Source organism: Austrofundulus limnaeus, unplaced genomic scaffold (genome assembly GCF_001266775.1).
Source record: "Austrofundulus limnaeus strain Quisiro unplaced genomic scaffold, Austrofundulus_limnaeus-1.0 Scaffold1013, whole genome shotgun sequence".
Classification (NCBI taxonomy): domain Eukaryota; kingdom Metazoa; phylum Chordata; class Actinopteri; order Cyprinodontiformes; family Rivulidae; genus Austrofundulus; species Austrofundulus limnaeus.
Window position 1 is genome coordinate 78256 of NW_013953415.1, and position 14783 is coordinate 93038.

At 40.1% G+C, this 14783-nt stretch overlaps 1 protein-coding gene and 1 long non-coding RNA gene across 2 annotated transcripts in view; both read left to right on the forward strand.

Moving 5' to 3' along the window:
* Positions 1-13754, forward strand: part of LOC106533748 (macrophage mannose receptor 1) — a 27838-nt gene extending 14084 nt beyond the window's left edge. Inside the window, exons 4-11 of the mRNA XM_014030180.1 lie at positions 1934-2147; positions 2286-2612; positions 8919-9103; positions 9213-9441; positions 9520-9849; positions 10728-10828; positions 11245-11393; positions 13656-13754. Of these exons, the coding sequence (XP_013885634.1) occupies positions 1934-2147; positions 2286-2612; positions 8919-9103; positions 9213-9441; positions 9520-9849; positions 10728-10828; positions 11245-11352 (1494 nt within the window). The 3' untranslated portion in view covers positions 11353-11393; positions 13656-13754. The remainder of the gene's footprint in view (positions 1-1933; positions 2148-2285; positions 2613-8918; positions 9104-9212; positions 9442-9519; positions 9850-10727; positions 10829-11244; positions 11394-13655) is intronic.
* On the forward strand, positions 2524-6352 carry LOC106533755 (uncharacterized). The gene is made up of 3 exons (XR_001312277.1): positions 2524-2612; positions 2773-2873; positions 5866-6352. It is a non-coding gene; the product is annotated as an uncharacterized LOC106533755 (long non-coding RNA).
* Positions 13755-14783: the final 1029 nt, after the last annotated feature.

Consider the following 14783-nt stretch of genomic DNA (forward strand, 5'->3'; position numbering starts at 1 on the left):
GTCATTCACTAGATCCCCCCTTGTGGTTCTGGGATTTTTCCTCACCGTTCTTGTGATCATTTTGACCCCACTTTTCCACCATTATTTGCAAAAAAATTCTTTAAAAGTCAGACAAAATGATTTTCTCAATTTTTTTTTCACATTTTGTCTCTCATAGTTGAGGTCTACCTATGATGTCAATTACAGGCCTCTCATCTTTTTAAGTGGGAGAACTTGCACAATTGGTGACTGACTAAATACTTATTTTCCCCACTGTATATGACAAACATGGGAAAGAATGTCCAGGGTTGTTCACAGTGTAGTGCGCTACCTTTGCAGTTTAGAATACACACACATAGGAAGGATGAGTTAAAAAAAAGAGCTTTGATCCTGTGTTTTATACAGAAAAACACTCAAGCGTGCGCTAAAAAAAATGCTCTGCAAGACAGTGCAGACAGCTAAGGAGGGGAGGGGGTGGGGTGGGGTCAAAATATATGGAATGGGGAGGGATACAGGGAGCCAGTGATATACAGGGCAGACTTCGTGCCAGAACCAGTCAGAGGCCTCAAGAGTCCAAACCAGTTATTATCACTCAAAGCATAGGTCACCAGAGTTCAGTTCTCTGTTCATCCAACGCTGCCTTCAGGCCGATCCCAAACACAAATAGAATGGGTAGGGGAGGGTGGGGGAGTCAAGGCTTTCTTCTCACGTGTCATTCCAGGGAAGTTTTTATCAGCCTGTGACCAAGGTCGCAGCTGTGGGAATCTAATGATAAACATAATTGTTTTAGGGCAAGCAGCTTTTCTTCACTGCCTTAAGTCTTAACTGCACCTCTGTGTTGCGTAAATGCCAATGTTCCAGATATGTTTACCACCTCGCCTCTCCCGTATCAAACTTCACCCAGGTGGACTCACTCCTCACGGGCACAGTGCTGGGCTGTGATCCTCGTCAGAACCACATCCAGTCTACGACTTAAATCCCCCATCATTTGAGTCTGTGCATTTGCAGTACGGGAAATCTCATCCAAGGTCCCAGACAACTTCTCACAGGCCCGGACTGCTGTCAGGATCGTTTTCATATTCTGATTGATCAGGATTCCTCYCCAGCCGATCAGCAGGAATCCGATTATCATAAATCCGAATATAAACACATCTTCGACGTCTTCAATGGAAAGAGGGGCCAGGCAGATCAGGTTCCACCCCCAGCTTCCGGTCACACGCCTGGCGGCCACGGTTCCACTGGGACAGCTGCACTCCCCTCACTCTAATCTCAGTGTGGAAAAAATATTGTCGATTGCATTTAGAGACCAGTTGACCAGATCCATAATTCTTTTGTTATCGAATGATATGTAGAAGAAAGGCTTGATCCGGAAGCAAAGCAGGGAAAAGGGGAGGTTTGGGAGAGAGAGCAAAAAGCGTCCAACTCCTCTGAAGGCCAAGCAGAATTTATTTTTTGAAAAACGTATACAAAAATCAATATTAATTTAATGTTGGTTAATTCACCTATGCTGAGAAATATGATGCAAATGACGTTTCTACTTCAACGTTGATGAGATTTGCAAAGAAAAGAAAATTAAATGGTTATCCAACACAAGCACCTGATGTTGATTCAACAGTGAGATGTCAAAATACCAGCTGGGATAGAAGTACATTCTGAGAGTTTCAATAATCTGTCCTCTGGTTCATTAAAAGACTCACAAACAGAGACACTGGGTAATCTATCTTATGTACCAGAAATTTTTTTTTTAATCTGGTGTTGTTGATTAGTCTTTATAGATTGATTTATCTGTATTAGCTGAGCAGAGAGATCAAGCAGAGTGCTGAATGACTGAATAAATGTTTGGGTTGATAGGTAAATGATTATAGTTTAAAGTACTTTGGATAGAAAGGTGCTATAAAAGTACAGTCTATTTACCATTTGTAGAATCAGTGTCTTTGTGTCCTTGTTCCTTTAGGCCTGGATTGGTTTGTATTTTGACGTGATCAGCTGGGAGTGGTCGTTGTCAGATGTAGATTTCTACAACGGTCAGGTCAACTACAGAAACTGGATGGCAGGACAACCAGATAGCCAGTGGTACTCACAAGAATGTGCACGCATTTATTCCTCTGGAACGTGGACGGATAATCTCTGTGATTCACAGTGGACCTCAATCTGCTCCAATGTCAGCGGTAAGAGTTTTTTTCTCTCTATTTCTGCAGTTCATAATAATTTGAACAAATTATGAGATTTTGTTTTCATTAGACCAAATTGGATCTTTGTGCATTTGTTTCTGTTTTACAGCCTTATTTTTTTTGGTCTTTTTTCAGGAACGAATGTGTCTTTTTTCTTCATCAACAAGCTCATGTCGTGGCCCGAAGCTCAGAGCTACTGCAGAGAACATTACACAGACCTGGCCAGCATCAGGAACCAGGCAGACAACGACAAGATTAGCCAGCTGATACCTGGAGTTTACTCCTGGACTGGTCTGTACAAAAACACCTGGAAGTGGTCCAATGGACCCATGTTCATTTACAAATACTGGGCAGCCACGCCTCAGGGTAGTGAAAAGAAATGTGCAGCTGCAGATTTTGGAGTTTCTGGGCTGTGGAGGGACTGGCAGTGTGATGTAAAGAAAGCCTTCATCTGCCACCATGGTGAGCCTTTATTGGACTTTATTTTGTAAATGTAATGCAGCTGGTTAGAACACTTAAGCTAAAATACATTAGAAGAACTTTTTTCCAACAGCAAAAACCAAGCATTTTGTCAACATCAACATAAATTACATGGCTAATATTAGAGTTGTTTTGGTTTTAGACCCGGTGCCGTTTTCAAACTTCACTATGAAGGTGAAGCTGGTGAGTCCTTCTGCTCTGGACCTGAACGACCCTGCAGCTCTGGATGATTTGCTGAACAAGGTAAACTGTGTCTCCCAACAATGAGATCATCCCTTAAAATGCCTGTCACATCATTTTTTAAAAGTGATAAATGCATTTCTGGAAAGATTACATTATTAACATCCATCTGCTTCTTCTTATCCGGGGTTGGGTCTCGGGGGCAACAGCCTAAGTAGAGAGACCCAGACTTCTCTTTCTCCAGCCACTTGGACCAGCTCCTCTGGGGGAATCCCAAGGTGTTCCCAGGCCAGCTGAGAAACATAGTCCCTCCAGCGTGTCCTGGGTCTTCCTCTGGTCCTCCTCCCAGTGGGACGTGTCCAGAACACCTCACCAGGGAGGAGTCCAGGAGGCATCCTAACCAGATGAACCACCTCAATTGGCTCCTCTGGACGTGGAGGAGCAGCGGCTCTACTCTGAGTCCCTCCTGGATGACTGAGCTTCTCAGCCTATCTCTAAGGGAGAGCCCAGACACCCTGCAGAGGAAACTCATTTCAGCTGCTTGGATCTGTGATCCCCATCTTTCAGTCACTACCCAAAGCTCCTGACCATAGATGAGGGTAGGAACGTAGACCCACTGGTAAACTGAGAGCTTCACCTTCTAGCTCAGCTCTCTTCACCACGACAGACCAGTACAACACTCACATCACTGCAGACGCAGCACCAATCCACCTGTTGGTCTCCCGCTCCATTCTTCCCTCATTTGTGAACAAGACCCCGAGATACTTAAACTCCTCCACTTGGGGCAGGACCTCCTCCCCAACCTGGAGGAGGAACCCTACCCTTTTCTGGCTCAAGACCATGGTCTCAGATTTGGAGACACTGATCCTCATCCCGGCCGCTTCACTCTTGGCTGTGAACAGCTCCAGTGAGAGCTGGAGATCAGGATCTGATGAAGCCAACAGGACCACATCATCCACAAAAAGCAVAGAYGYGATCCTAAGGTCACCAAAAAGGATCCCCTCAACACCTTGGCTGCTCCTAGAAATTCTGTCCATAAAAGTTATGAACAGAATCTGTGACAAAGAACAACCTTGGTGGAGTCCAACTCTCACCAAAAACAAGTCCGACTTACTACCAGCAATGTGGACCAAGCTCTGGCACCGGTCCTACAGGGACCTAACAGCCCGTATCAATGGGCCTGGTACCCCATACTCCCTGAGCACCCCCCACAGGAGTCCCCGAGGGACATGGTAGAACGCCTTCTCCAAGTCCACAAAACACATGTAGACTGGTTGAACTCCCCTGAACCCTCCAGGACCCTGTTGAGGGTGTAGAGCTGTTCCAGTGTTCCACGACCAGGACCAAAACCACACTGCTCTTCTTGAATCTGAGATTCAACTATACGACAGACCCTCCTCTCCAGGACCCCTGAATAGACCTTACCAGGGAGGCTTAGAAGTGTGATCCCCGTATAGTTGGAAAATGCTCCCCTTTTTTAATAGAGGGACCACCACCCCGGTCTGCCAATCCAGGCAGTCAATCCTACCCTGATTGTCCACACAATATTATAGTCTTCCATCAACCAACCTAACCCTACACCATTCAGAGACTTGAGGAACTCCGGGTGAATCTCATCCAACCCCAGTGCCCTGCTACCAAGGAGCTTTTTAACCACCTCTGTGGCCTATGCACCGGAGATTATTAACATAGGGCAAACAAAAATTTCACACATGAGCAGTTGTTGAGATATTCACATGTTCAGGAAGTGACATCAAAGTGGAATGTTGTCATATAACTAGAACTTAGCTAACAGCTAACAACACACTGTAGAGAATAATCTGATGTTTCTTTATAGATTATTTTGAATTTCTATTAGACAGATGAAGACGAGTCAAAGTTCAGATAATATTGTTTCAATAAATGAAGACCAGGGCTGTGTCCAAAACGGCAGGCCGGGTCCTCCGAAGGCTGAATTTGTCGGCCGCATACGTCACAGCGCCGCGACAAAGGACGTCCAAAATCGAAGACTCCTCCGATTGGCCCGATTTGAAGAACAGGTCTGATGGATCCTTCCTGGCCCAGCATATCCCATAATGCATTGCGGCCCGACCGGAGATTTTTTTTATGCTAGTAATGGTGGACGAAGCGAGAGAAAAGAATACATTTTAAATAAAAATATGGTGATATAAAAAATAAAAAATTTAGCGGTTGTAATTCTAATACTTTTATCATTTGTATGGACATGTTTTTAAATATCATTTTTTCGTCATAAAACACGCAAAATAAACATGAACCTACAGTGGGTCAATTAGTTTGTCAAATGATACCTTTAAGTTAATTTTATAGTTTTGTGATATTAATAATGCTAATACATTGATATTTTTCTAATTTTGATTTAAGTTTGCTTGTTTAGCGTCGTCACAGTTGCTAGGTGACATGACGTACGCCAGGGTAAGGAGGGGAGGCTAGACCGTCCAAATTCAAAGCCTCTTTTTTTCCGGTCTTCCCGGTCTACCAAGGACCCGGCCCGCCACGACCGGGTAGTCTGGGTCCTCTGGAGGACCCGGCCTGTCATTTTGGACCCAGCCCAGAGTTCATTTTTAAAGGTGTTCACCTTTGATGTCACTTCCTGTTTCACTTCCTCTTTCACTTAGGTCGAGTCATGTTCAAAACAAAATATGTCAGTTATGTGACAAAATGGGTGAAGCTCATGAATCATTCCAAGTAACTTTAATATAAATATGGTTTCTTTGATGTTTTGTATTTGAAAAACTTGCATGTCACAGGAACTTTAATATTAATTTGCTGTGGCGGCCATCTTGAACTTAATGGACTCCAGACGTTAATGAGTTGTAGATGTCTACCCAGTAATTACTTTGAAGTATTAGATAAAATCTATGATGTAACTTTATCACCCACTGTTGCTATTATGGGCTGATAAGTTATAGCACTTAAACCATCTTAACACATTAGGTCTGGTGGCTCATCTTGAGCCAAGGGCAACGGAGGTTTGGAGTTTTTGTCTCTGATTGAAGCCAAATCATCAGGACATTAAATTCTCTTTATGTTTCAGCTGAAGCAGAGGCTGAAGGACCAGGGAGTGACAGCCGACATCACACTGAAGTGGAGCCAGCAGCCGAATGGAAACATCTTCTTTAAAGAAAAGGACCAGAAATAAGGAGAGACTGATGTGAAACTCCTGTGTTCTGAAAGTTTAACTTGTGAAGTTTTAGTTTTAACACAACTTTAGTTTGAAGATTTTATTACAAAACCAAAGATTAGTTTAAATAATTTAGGAACAGAAAAAAAATCCAGTTCAGTTTGTGTTTGAGGACAAAAACTACCAAATTAAATTCTAGCAAAAACCTATGATACTATTTACATATATATTTATTTTTGGTTTAGTTAAATATATGAGTGAGTTTTAAACCATTTGTTTAGTTTTGTAGAATTAGAGGAACAGGGTTTTATGAACCTTAGTGAAGTGTTATAAGTATGAAATATGTTCTGTCTGTAAAACTCAGTAGATCCAGAGATGCAGGTCATTTTATTTCATCTGCAGTTTAAAAAGTTTCTTAATTTAATTTGCTCCCTTTATCCTAAAAACATATAAAAGTAGAATGTTTGGGCTGATGGTCTAATACAATAAATAATCTGAGTTGTCCCTGAAATTTGTTTAATTTAAGTAATTAATTTATTATTTATTAATATTAATTAAGTCTGAATGTTTCAAACATCTGAGATTTTCAGTTGTTTGAAAACTCTAATTTAGTGATGATGATGTTGATGAATCATCATCCATGGAGGTCTTGGACCTGATTGGTCCAAACAGCAATTCATGTTACTCAGATGGACAGAAGACAACAAGGAAATTTTCGTCCCTCCCCTGGACAAGTTTCCACACTCTATGATCCATACTACTGTATATGTTATATACTTAATGTTCAATGCTATATGTTCCATACAACATGCTATATATTATACATTCTACATTATAGGTTCCATGCTTTATGTTCCATACTACATGTTATATGTACACTGTATGTTCCATACTACATGTTATATGTACACTGTATGTTCCATACTACATGTTATATGTACACTGTATGTTCCATACTAAAGGTGCCATACTGTATGTTCCATACTACATGTTATACAGTATGTATGCTGTATGTTCCAGGTTCCCTACCCCATGTTCCATACTACATGTTATGTATGATAAACTGACAGGATGCAGTAGTGCTGTTGGACCACTGGACCCTTTGTCTGGCCATGTGTCTGTTAGAAATTTTGGGGTATTTTTGGATTCTGATTTTAAATTTAAAGAACAGGTCAGTGCAGTAGTCCAGTCTAGCTTTTATCATTTGAGACTTATAAGTAAAGTCAAGGATTACCTGCCTCATAATGCACTTGAGAGGGTTATTCATGCTTTTATCACTTCTAGACTGGACTACTGCAACTCTCTTTATTGTGGGATGGATCAGTCTTTGGTTCGTCGTCTACAGCTGGTTCAGAACTCAGCTGCCCGTTTATTAACAGGGACAAGACGTCGCCAACACATCACTCCAATTCTGTATTCTCTTCACTGGTTGCCTGTTTCTTTTAGAATTGTTTTTAAGATTTAGTTTTTAGTTTTTAAATGTCTAAATGGTTTGGCACCTCATTATCTCACTGAGCTTTTACAGCCTCACATTCCAAACAGATCCCTGAGATCTGTAAATCTAAAGCTTTTAGTTGTTCCCAGGTCTCGGCTTGTGACCAGGGGAGACAGAGCCTTTTCAGTTGCAGGACCTCGGCTCTGGAACAACCTCCCACTGTCTGTGAGGTCTGCTGGGTCTCTAAATGAGTTTAAGTCTCTGTTAAAAACTCATCTGTTTAAACAGGCTGAAGAGTCTGAAGAGCAGGATCATTAGGCCAGCCTTTGTTTTGTTTCATTTTATTGTTCATTTTATTACTGTACTTTGTTCATTGTTTTTATTTTATGCTCCTGTACAGCACTTTAGTTTTTATTGTGCTTTATAAATAAACGATGATGATGATGTTATATACTGGATGTTCCATACCATGTGTTCCATACTCTACGTTCCATATTCAATGTTCCATTCTACATGTAATATGCTGATGTTCCATAGCAGAACCACTCCTTTTAAAGACAACGTCTGAATAAATTTACATTTCTGCTGTGTGGAGTCAGTAGGGTTATGAAACCTTCTAAAAACAGTTCAGGGGCACCGTTTTTTCTAAAAGTCTGATCTGTTTTTCAGAAATGTAAACATGTAAAATATCGGGCCGTGTTTTCACGACACTGTTTTACGACAACAGCAGCTGTTTTATCTGACACACAAACTTTTAGAATCTCAGAGGTGAAGGTTTTGGAAACCGTTGGTGTGAAATCAGTCATGAGCACGACAGACGGCTGCAGGCAATAGTTCCTCTGCGTAACTAGTCAAACAACAGTAACAGTGGTGGATAGCAGACCGACTCAGCCTCATCCTGATTTCAGATGAAGGTTCATGTTCTCACTGTCCTGGATTTATCTGGATGTGTGCTCCAGTCTGAAGAGCCTGAAAGACAAAAACAACAGCACCAGCTAGTGTCCTGACATGGAAACCACAGCAGATTCACAGTTTATTTCTTATTTTTTGCAACTCATCTACAGAACTGCAAGCCCTGCTTTACAGGGTAAAGTTGCATCTTTTCGGAGAATCTGCAGAATTTGCAGAGATCATTATTGTGGAAACAGGAGAACATCGTGAGCCTCTGGAGTCAAATGAGTGTTTTGTCATTTAAATTCTGTTTGAACTGTCATGAGGTGTCTCTTTTAGTCAGAATAAACTCCTGTCATCTAAAATGCAAAAGTCTAAAGTGAAACATTTTGCATGTTCTTATTGATAGTGAGAAGCTGAGTATCTGGAGTCATAACTCGATGAACAGGGAGCAGAAAGGATGGACAAAGTCCTTCTCTACATCATCGCTGCATCAGGCGAGTTGGTTTTATGTCTTTTATTCAGTTACTGTGGAAGAAGCGTAGTGTCATATTTAAATATTACATTGAAAACAGTTCAGTGGAAATCTGTTGAAGTTTTAGTCTGGTTCTGATCCGTGAGCTGACATCTGTTCCTGCAGCTCTGTGTGCCGTCACCTCTGCCGTTAAACGTCAGTACCACTTCATTTATGACCCAAAGAACTGGACCGAGGCTCAGAGCTACTGCAGAGACCAGTACACAGACCTGGTGACGGTCAACACCTCAGCTGTTGTGACCCTGCTGAACAGTAAAGTCGTCCTGAGCCAACTGGGCTCCAACAAAGACGTAAATTAATTTTATTCCACACATACACACTCGTGCAGGTACACGATCACCTGCCTGTCATGGTGGTGAGCGGCAGTGAAGGAAAAAAATGATCTCTTGTTTCCATCAGGCCTGGATTGGTTTGTACTATGATGTGATCAGCTGGAAGTGGTCGCTGTCGGACAAAGAGTTCTACTCAACATCTTCTATTCCAAAAGCTGCAAACTACAGACACTTTGCATCAGGAGAGCCCAACAGTTACTGGTTCACCGGAGAGTGTATTTTTATGTACGACAATGGTCTGTGGAACGATGCTCCCTGTGAGTGGACCTATAACCCCATATGTGCCGATACCAACGGTGAGTAATTTAACAAATCTAGACTTTAACGCAGAGTTTTGTTTTATGATTCCAGATTCTGTTTTTGGTCTTTTTCAGGGACAAACGTGAGTTTCGTCTTCATCAACAAGCTCATGACGTGGCCTGACGCTCAGATCTACTGCAGAGACCATCACACAGACATGGCCAGTGTCCGGAGCTTCGCGGAAAATGAGCAGATAAGAACACTGAAACCTGCAGGACTGATTGTCTGGATCGGTCTTTACAAAGACACCTGGAAGTGGTCCAATGGACCCATGTACATATATCGTCCCTGGCAATGGACACCAAGAGGAGGATTGTATAAATGTACTTCCGCAGCATTTGCATCCTCTGGTTACTGGCAGGACTGGACATGTGACATGAAGAAAGCGTTTATCTGCCACCACGGTGAGGGAAGACTCTCACACTTTAGTTCACATTTTAAGCTTAAAAAGGCTGTTTTTTCAGTTTTATTAATGTGACCAGTGGATTAGGGTTAGTGTTTTGTTAGATTTAGTCATCTGTTGATCTGATAACTGTTTGCTCAAAACACAAAGTTTCAGCACAGCATAAAACAATCTGTTKTCTATTACCATAATGATAAAAGTTAGGGTTAGTGTTTTTTATGTTTTCATATTTATTTCTTTAAATATTTTAGGTATTTTCTTACAGGTTATTAACCATGTCATTAATGCCAAAGTTAAAACGATGTAAACTCTGGTTGAATGATATAAGTAGAGCAGAAAATTCTTCAGGTGGTACGGTTAGGGAGGTACCGTCAGGTCCTGTGAGTTGCACCGTCAGGTTGTACCTTTGGGTTATAACTTCTGGTAGTACCTTTGGTTTGTACCTTTTGGTGGTACCATCAAGTGGTACTTTTGAGTTGTACTTTTGGGTGATACCTTCAGGTGGTACCATTAGGTCAAACCTTTGGGTTGTACCTTTGAGTTGTGTTTTTGCATAGTAGCTTCAGGTGGTATCATCGGATTGCACCTTTAGGTGGTATCTTTGGGTGGTACCTCTGGGTTGTACCTTCAACTTCAGTCTTTATACATCAAGTGTATAACGCCACGTCTCATGATGCGAGACAAGTGGAACTGATTTTACACGTCTTTTGTCGACTGAACCTTTGTCTGATTGTTAACACCAGGAACACTCTTGGAGCTCCCAGCTGAGCTCTTCAGCTACATATAAAAGAAAAACTCAATATGAAGACTAAATAATATTTTGTATCTAAGTGTTCACCCAGAAGTCATGCAGCTAATGAAATGTGTTTGCTTTTGAAGATCCGGTGCCATTTTCTAGGCATATTGTAAAAGTGAAGCTGGAGCCGAACCCGTCTCTGGATCTGAATGATCCTGCAGTTCTGGGCGATCTGCAGATGAAGGTAACAGTCAGTGATGAATATCTTCTTTAAGTTCATGTTTGCTTCTTAAGAAGTTGAAGGTTTGGTTTGGATTATAGATTATTGATGATTAGTTGTTTTGATCAGAGTCATATTCACAAAACTTCTAACAGACGGAGGATTTAAAAGTTTTTAGCTCTGTCGCCAACAATCTGACCATTTTATACTTGTATTGGATCCTGTTCCTGGTCTTGGAGAACTGATGCCTAAAGTCCAGCAGGGCTGGAGGTGGGACATCCAGGACATGTCTCCTGTCCATCTCAGAGACAAATGAGACAAGTGCAGGCCTACAGGAAGAACATATAACTGCACATTAACTAACTGCACCATTCAGGCTGTTAAAGTGTGTTTTTCTGTGATTAATACGAAGCTGCTAAGAAATGATGATTCTGTTTCAGCTGGAGGAGAAGCTGAAGGAGCAGGGAGTGACAGCTGACATCACACTGAGCTGGAAGACACAACCGAAAGGAAACATCTTCTTTGTGGACAAGAAGGACCAGAAATAAGAGACAGACGTGGATAAAAAGTCTGTTTTAGGAATCTAAAGGTTAATTTTAAAAACAGTTTATAATGTAAACAGGATTAGAAGAGAAGCCAAAAAGATGGATCAGTTTTAAAAAGTGTCAAACTGAAGCTGATTAGCTTCTCTGTTAGAATCCTGACCTTTAGGATTTGTGATCAGGTTTATTCTTTCTTTGGTTTTTGAGTCTTTCCTCTGATTGGTCTGTGTTCTCCTCTGGTCTCTCAGCCGCTCTGCCTCCTCACCTGTCATGATTAGGCTCCTCCCCCTCAGCCTCGCCCACATTTCCTTACATTGAGTCTGTTCTTCAGGCTCCTCACATCAGCTGATCATAAAGGTTCTGACTTTAATCATAATCCAGTTCCAGATCCTGGATTTTCTCTATCAGATTATAAATTTCCATTTCTGTGGCACAACTTCAAAAAAGGTTAAGAATAATTTTAATTCCACTTTTAAAGCTGTGTGAATGTTTATTAAGCGTCACATTATTCAGATGATCCATTTATTATTTGAACAGTTTTTTGGCTTTTAACATTTGTGCTACTTAACCAGTCCTGTATCAAAACCTTCAGCTCATTCGGCTCATTTCTGGATTGGGTGCGATGACTTCTGTTATTTCAGCAGTTTATACTTTTTCAGCTGTTTCAATTTTTTTGAGCCACTTTTGCTCTCATTAAAAATGAATGGAGCCGTCTTCAACATCCTCAAAACTGTTTAATCAAAAAATATGTTTATAAATCTTTACTGCACCTTTAACTCTAAATCTTTGTGCTCATTTCAGCCTTTTTCAGCCTCTTTTATTTAGCTAATTTTAGCCTCTTTTTTCCTATTTTAGCTGTTGTTCTGCTCCTTTCTGCTAAATTTCTAAATTTTGTGCTTCTTTCTGATTTTTTTCCATTAATTTAGACAGTTTTATCACTTTTCTGCCTTTTAAGCTACTTTTTAGCTTATTTCATTGTTTTTAGCCATTTTATCACAAATTGTAGATTTTCCATTCCTAAATAATTTTTCTGCTGATGTGAGCTATTTTACCATCTGTCTGCTCCAACTTGTTTCTGCTGTTTTCAGCTAAATTTCTGCTCTATTCTGCTTTTTCAACAAAATTTTTTGACTTTTTTTTCTGAGTTTTCACTTTTTTCTTCTACTTTCAACAAATTAAATTTAACTCACGTGAACAGTTTTGTTATTAAACATTTTTAGCTTCTTCAGCAGCTTACAGTAAAAGTCTTTCAGCATGAAGCATTTGGTGTGTTTTAAATGCAAATCCTCTAGTTTAACTTGTTTTTATAGTTTTTTTGTGTTCCATGCTGACCTGTTATAGAATGAACAATAATTATTTTATTAACACCATAATAACATGTCATATCATATATTGTTGTATAGCATTACAACATTAACATGAAGATCTCAAACTAAAAACCAACTTTAATTATTCATTAAATGAAGTTTAATTTGTCTCAGTATATAATGACCATGCAGGGTGGGGGGCGGGGATGGTGTGACACTGGCACATCGCTCCTAATATGACAGATTTTCTTTTCTGGATCTCTGAGAGCAGAACCTCAATCTGCAAACTCACAAAGTTCTTCTTTTAAGTTTTCACTGTCATTTTTCATGAATGGACACTTCCTGGTATCTGGGGCAGGAAACGTAGCCTTATATGGTGTTTTTAGGGTGGTAATTATGCTAATTTCCTGTCCTCGTGCACCAGCAGCTGGACACGAACAGGTGACATTCATCATGTTTACGCAGCTCATTTACGCACTTTTCCTGAAGACAGAAGATTTTGTTGAATCTGACGTGACATGTTCGTACGAACCCTTTGTACGAACAAAAGTAAGAGAAATTTAGGAGAAGAATATGAAAATGTTCTTGCATGAGGCCCAATGATTCTACTACAAAGATGGAGTTAGATTAGCATTATCAGAATGTATAAACAACAGACACCACCAGTACCTGAAAAGACTAAAATACTGCTTGTACTATAGTATACTGCTAATAAAGCTTTTCTAATTAAAGTAGGTCATGGTTCACAAACCTAAATCCACTATAGAAATGGCCTGCAGTGTGAATGTAGCAGACATGACTTGTTGTGTTTTACTAAATATTTAGCTGTGGCTACAGTGTAGCTTACCATCATCAGTGTGTGTCTGATTGGTGTATCCCACAGGACAGGATGAAGCTCTGTACAAGTTAAGGCCATTTGTGATTCAGACCAGGCCTGTTAGTTGATAAGAGGTAAATAATGTTTATATTAACAAAATGTTTTTTTGTTTTTCTCTTCCACAGACGTGGTGATAAAGCAGTTTCCAAACAAGCCTTCATTCACAGAAAATAACTGACAGTTCCCCTGTTCCCTGAAGGACAAACTGTGAAGCGTTTTCATTAAATGTTTGGTTCATGTGGTTTTATGCTGTTTCTAATGTAAAGTTTGGAAATAAATTCACTATAGTTATTTCTGTGTGTGATTTGTTAGTTGTTTTCATGCAGAAACCTTAAAAGTTGCCTTCTTATGCAATTTATATAGTGTACTTTTCAATACTACTGACAATGTAAAATAATTTTACAGATTTTATTTAGTTTAATGTTTTAGTCAATATTTTAAACATGCTGCTGTGCCTTTTAATGTAAAGAAATTTTATTTTGTAATGTAAAAGATATTAACGTTTTTGAAGATGTCTGAATGTGTCTTAAAATACATTTTTAATGTCTTTTTTATTATGTTAAAAGAGCATTTTGAATGTATTTATAAAGCTTCAGAGTATTTTAATGGTTGCTCTTGGAGTATATTAACAGTACATTTATAATGATCTGACAGTCTAATTAAAATACTTTGAAAATACATTTATGTAAAACTTAAAATATATTTAAAGTGTTCTTCAAGAATAGCACAAAGAATATTTTTGGTGTATTTTAAATATGTATATTTAAGCTAAATTAAAAATACTTAAAATTGTTCCATTTTAACACAATTAAGTACACTAAAATATATTGCAAATAACCTAAAGATGTCATAGTTTCTGGATCTAGTCTCGTTTTGTTTACAGTTTTAGCTCATGTCATGTTTTCAGCAGCTCCTGTCACAGCCCTGCTTCCCCCTCCCCTCACAGTTCCTCTGCTAATCATCTGATTCGACTCACCTGTTGTCCTGTGTATTTAAGCCTCACTCTCCCACAGCTCCAGTGCCAGTTTATCATCAGCCCTGCCTATGATTCACCAGCTATCTTGTTCCTTGTCCCGTTCTGACCTCGGCTCCTCGACCCTCGCCTTGACCCACGGATTATCGCCTTACGCCTCTGCCCATGTCGGAAACCTTCAGCCATCTGCTCCTCTGGTAATGACCCTCGTTTTGTTTCTCGGACTTCTGCCTTTCGCCTTCCCCTCTCTCGGCACCACGACATTTCGGACTTCCTGGTT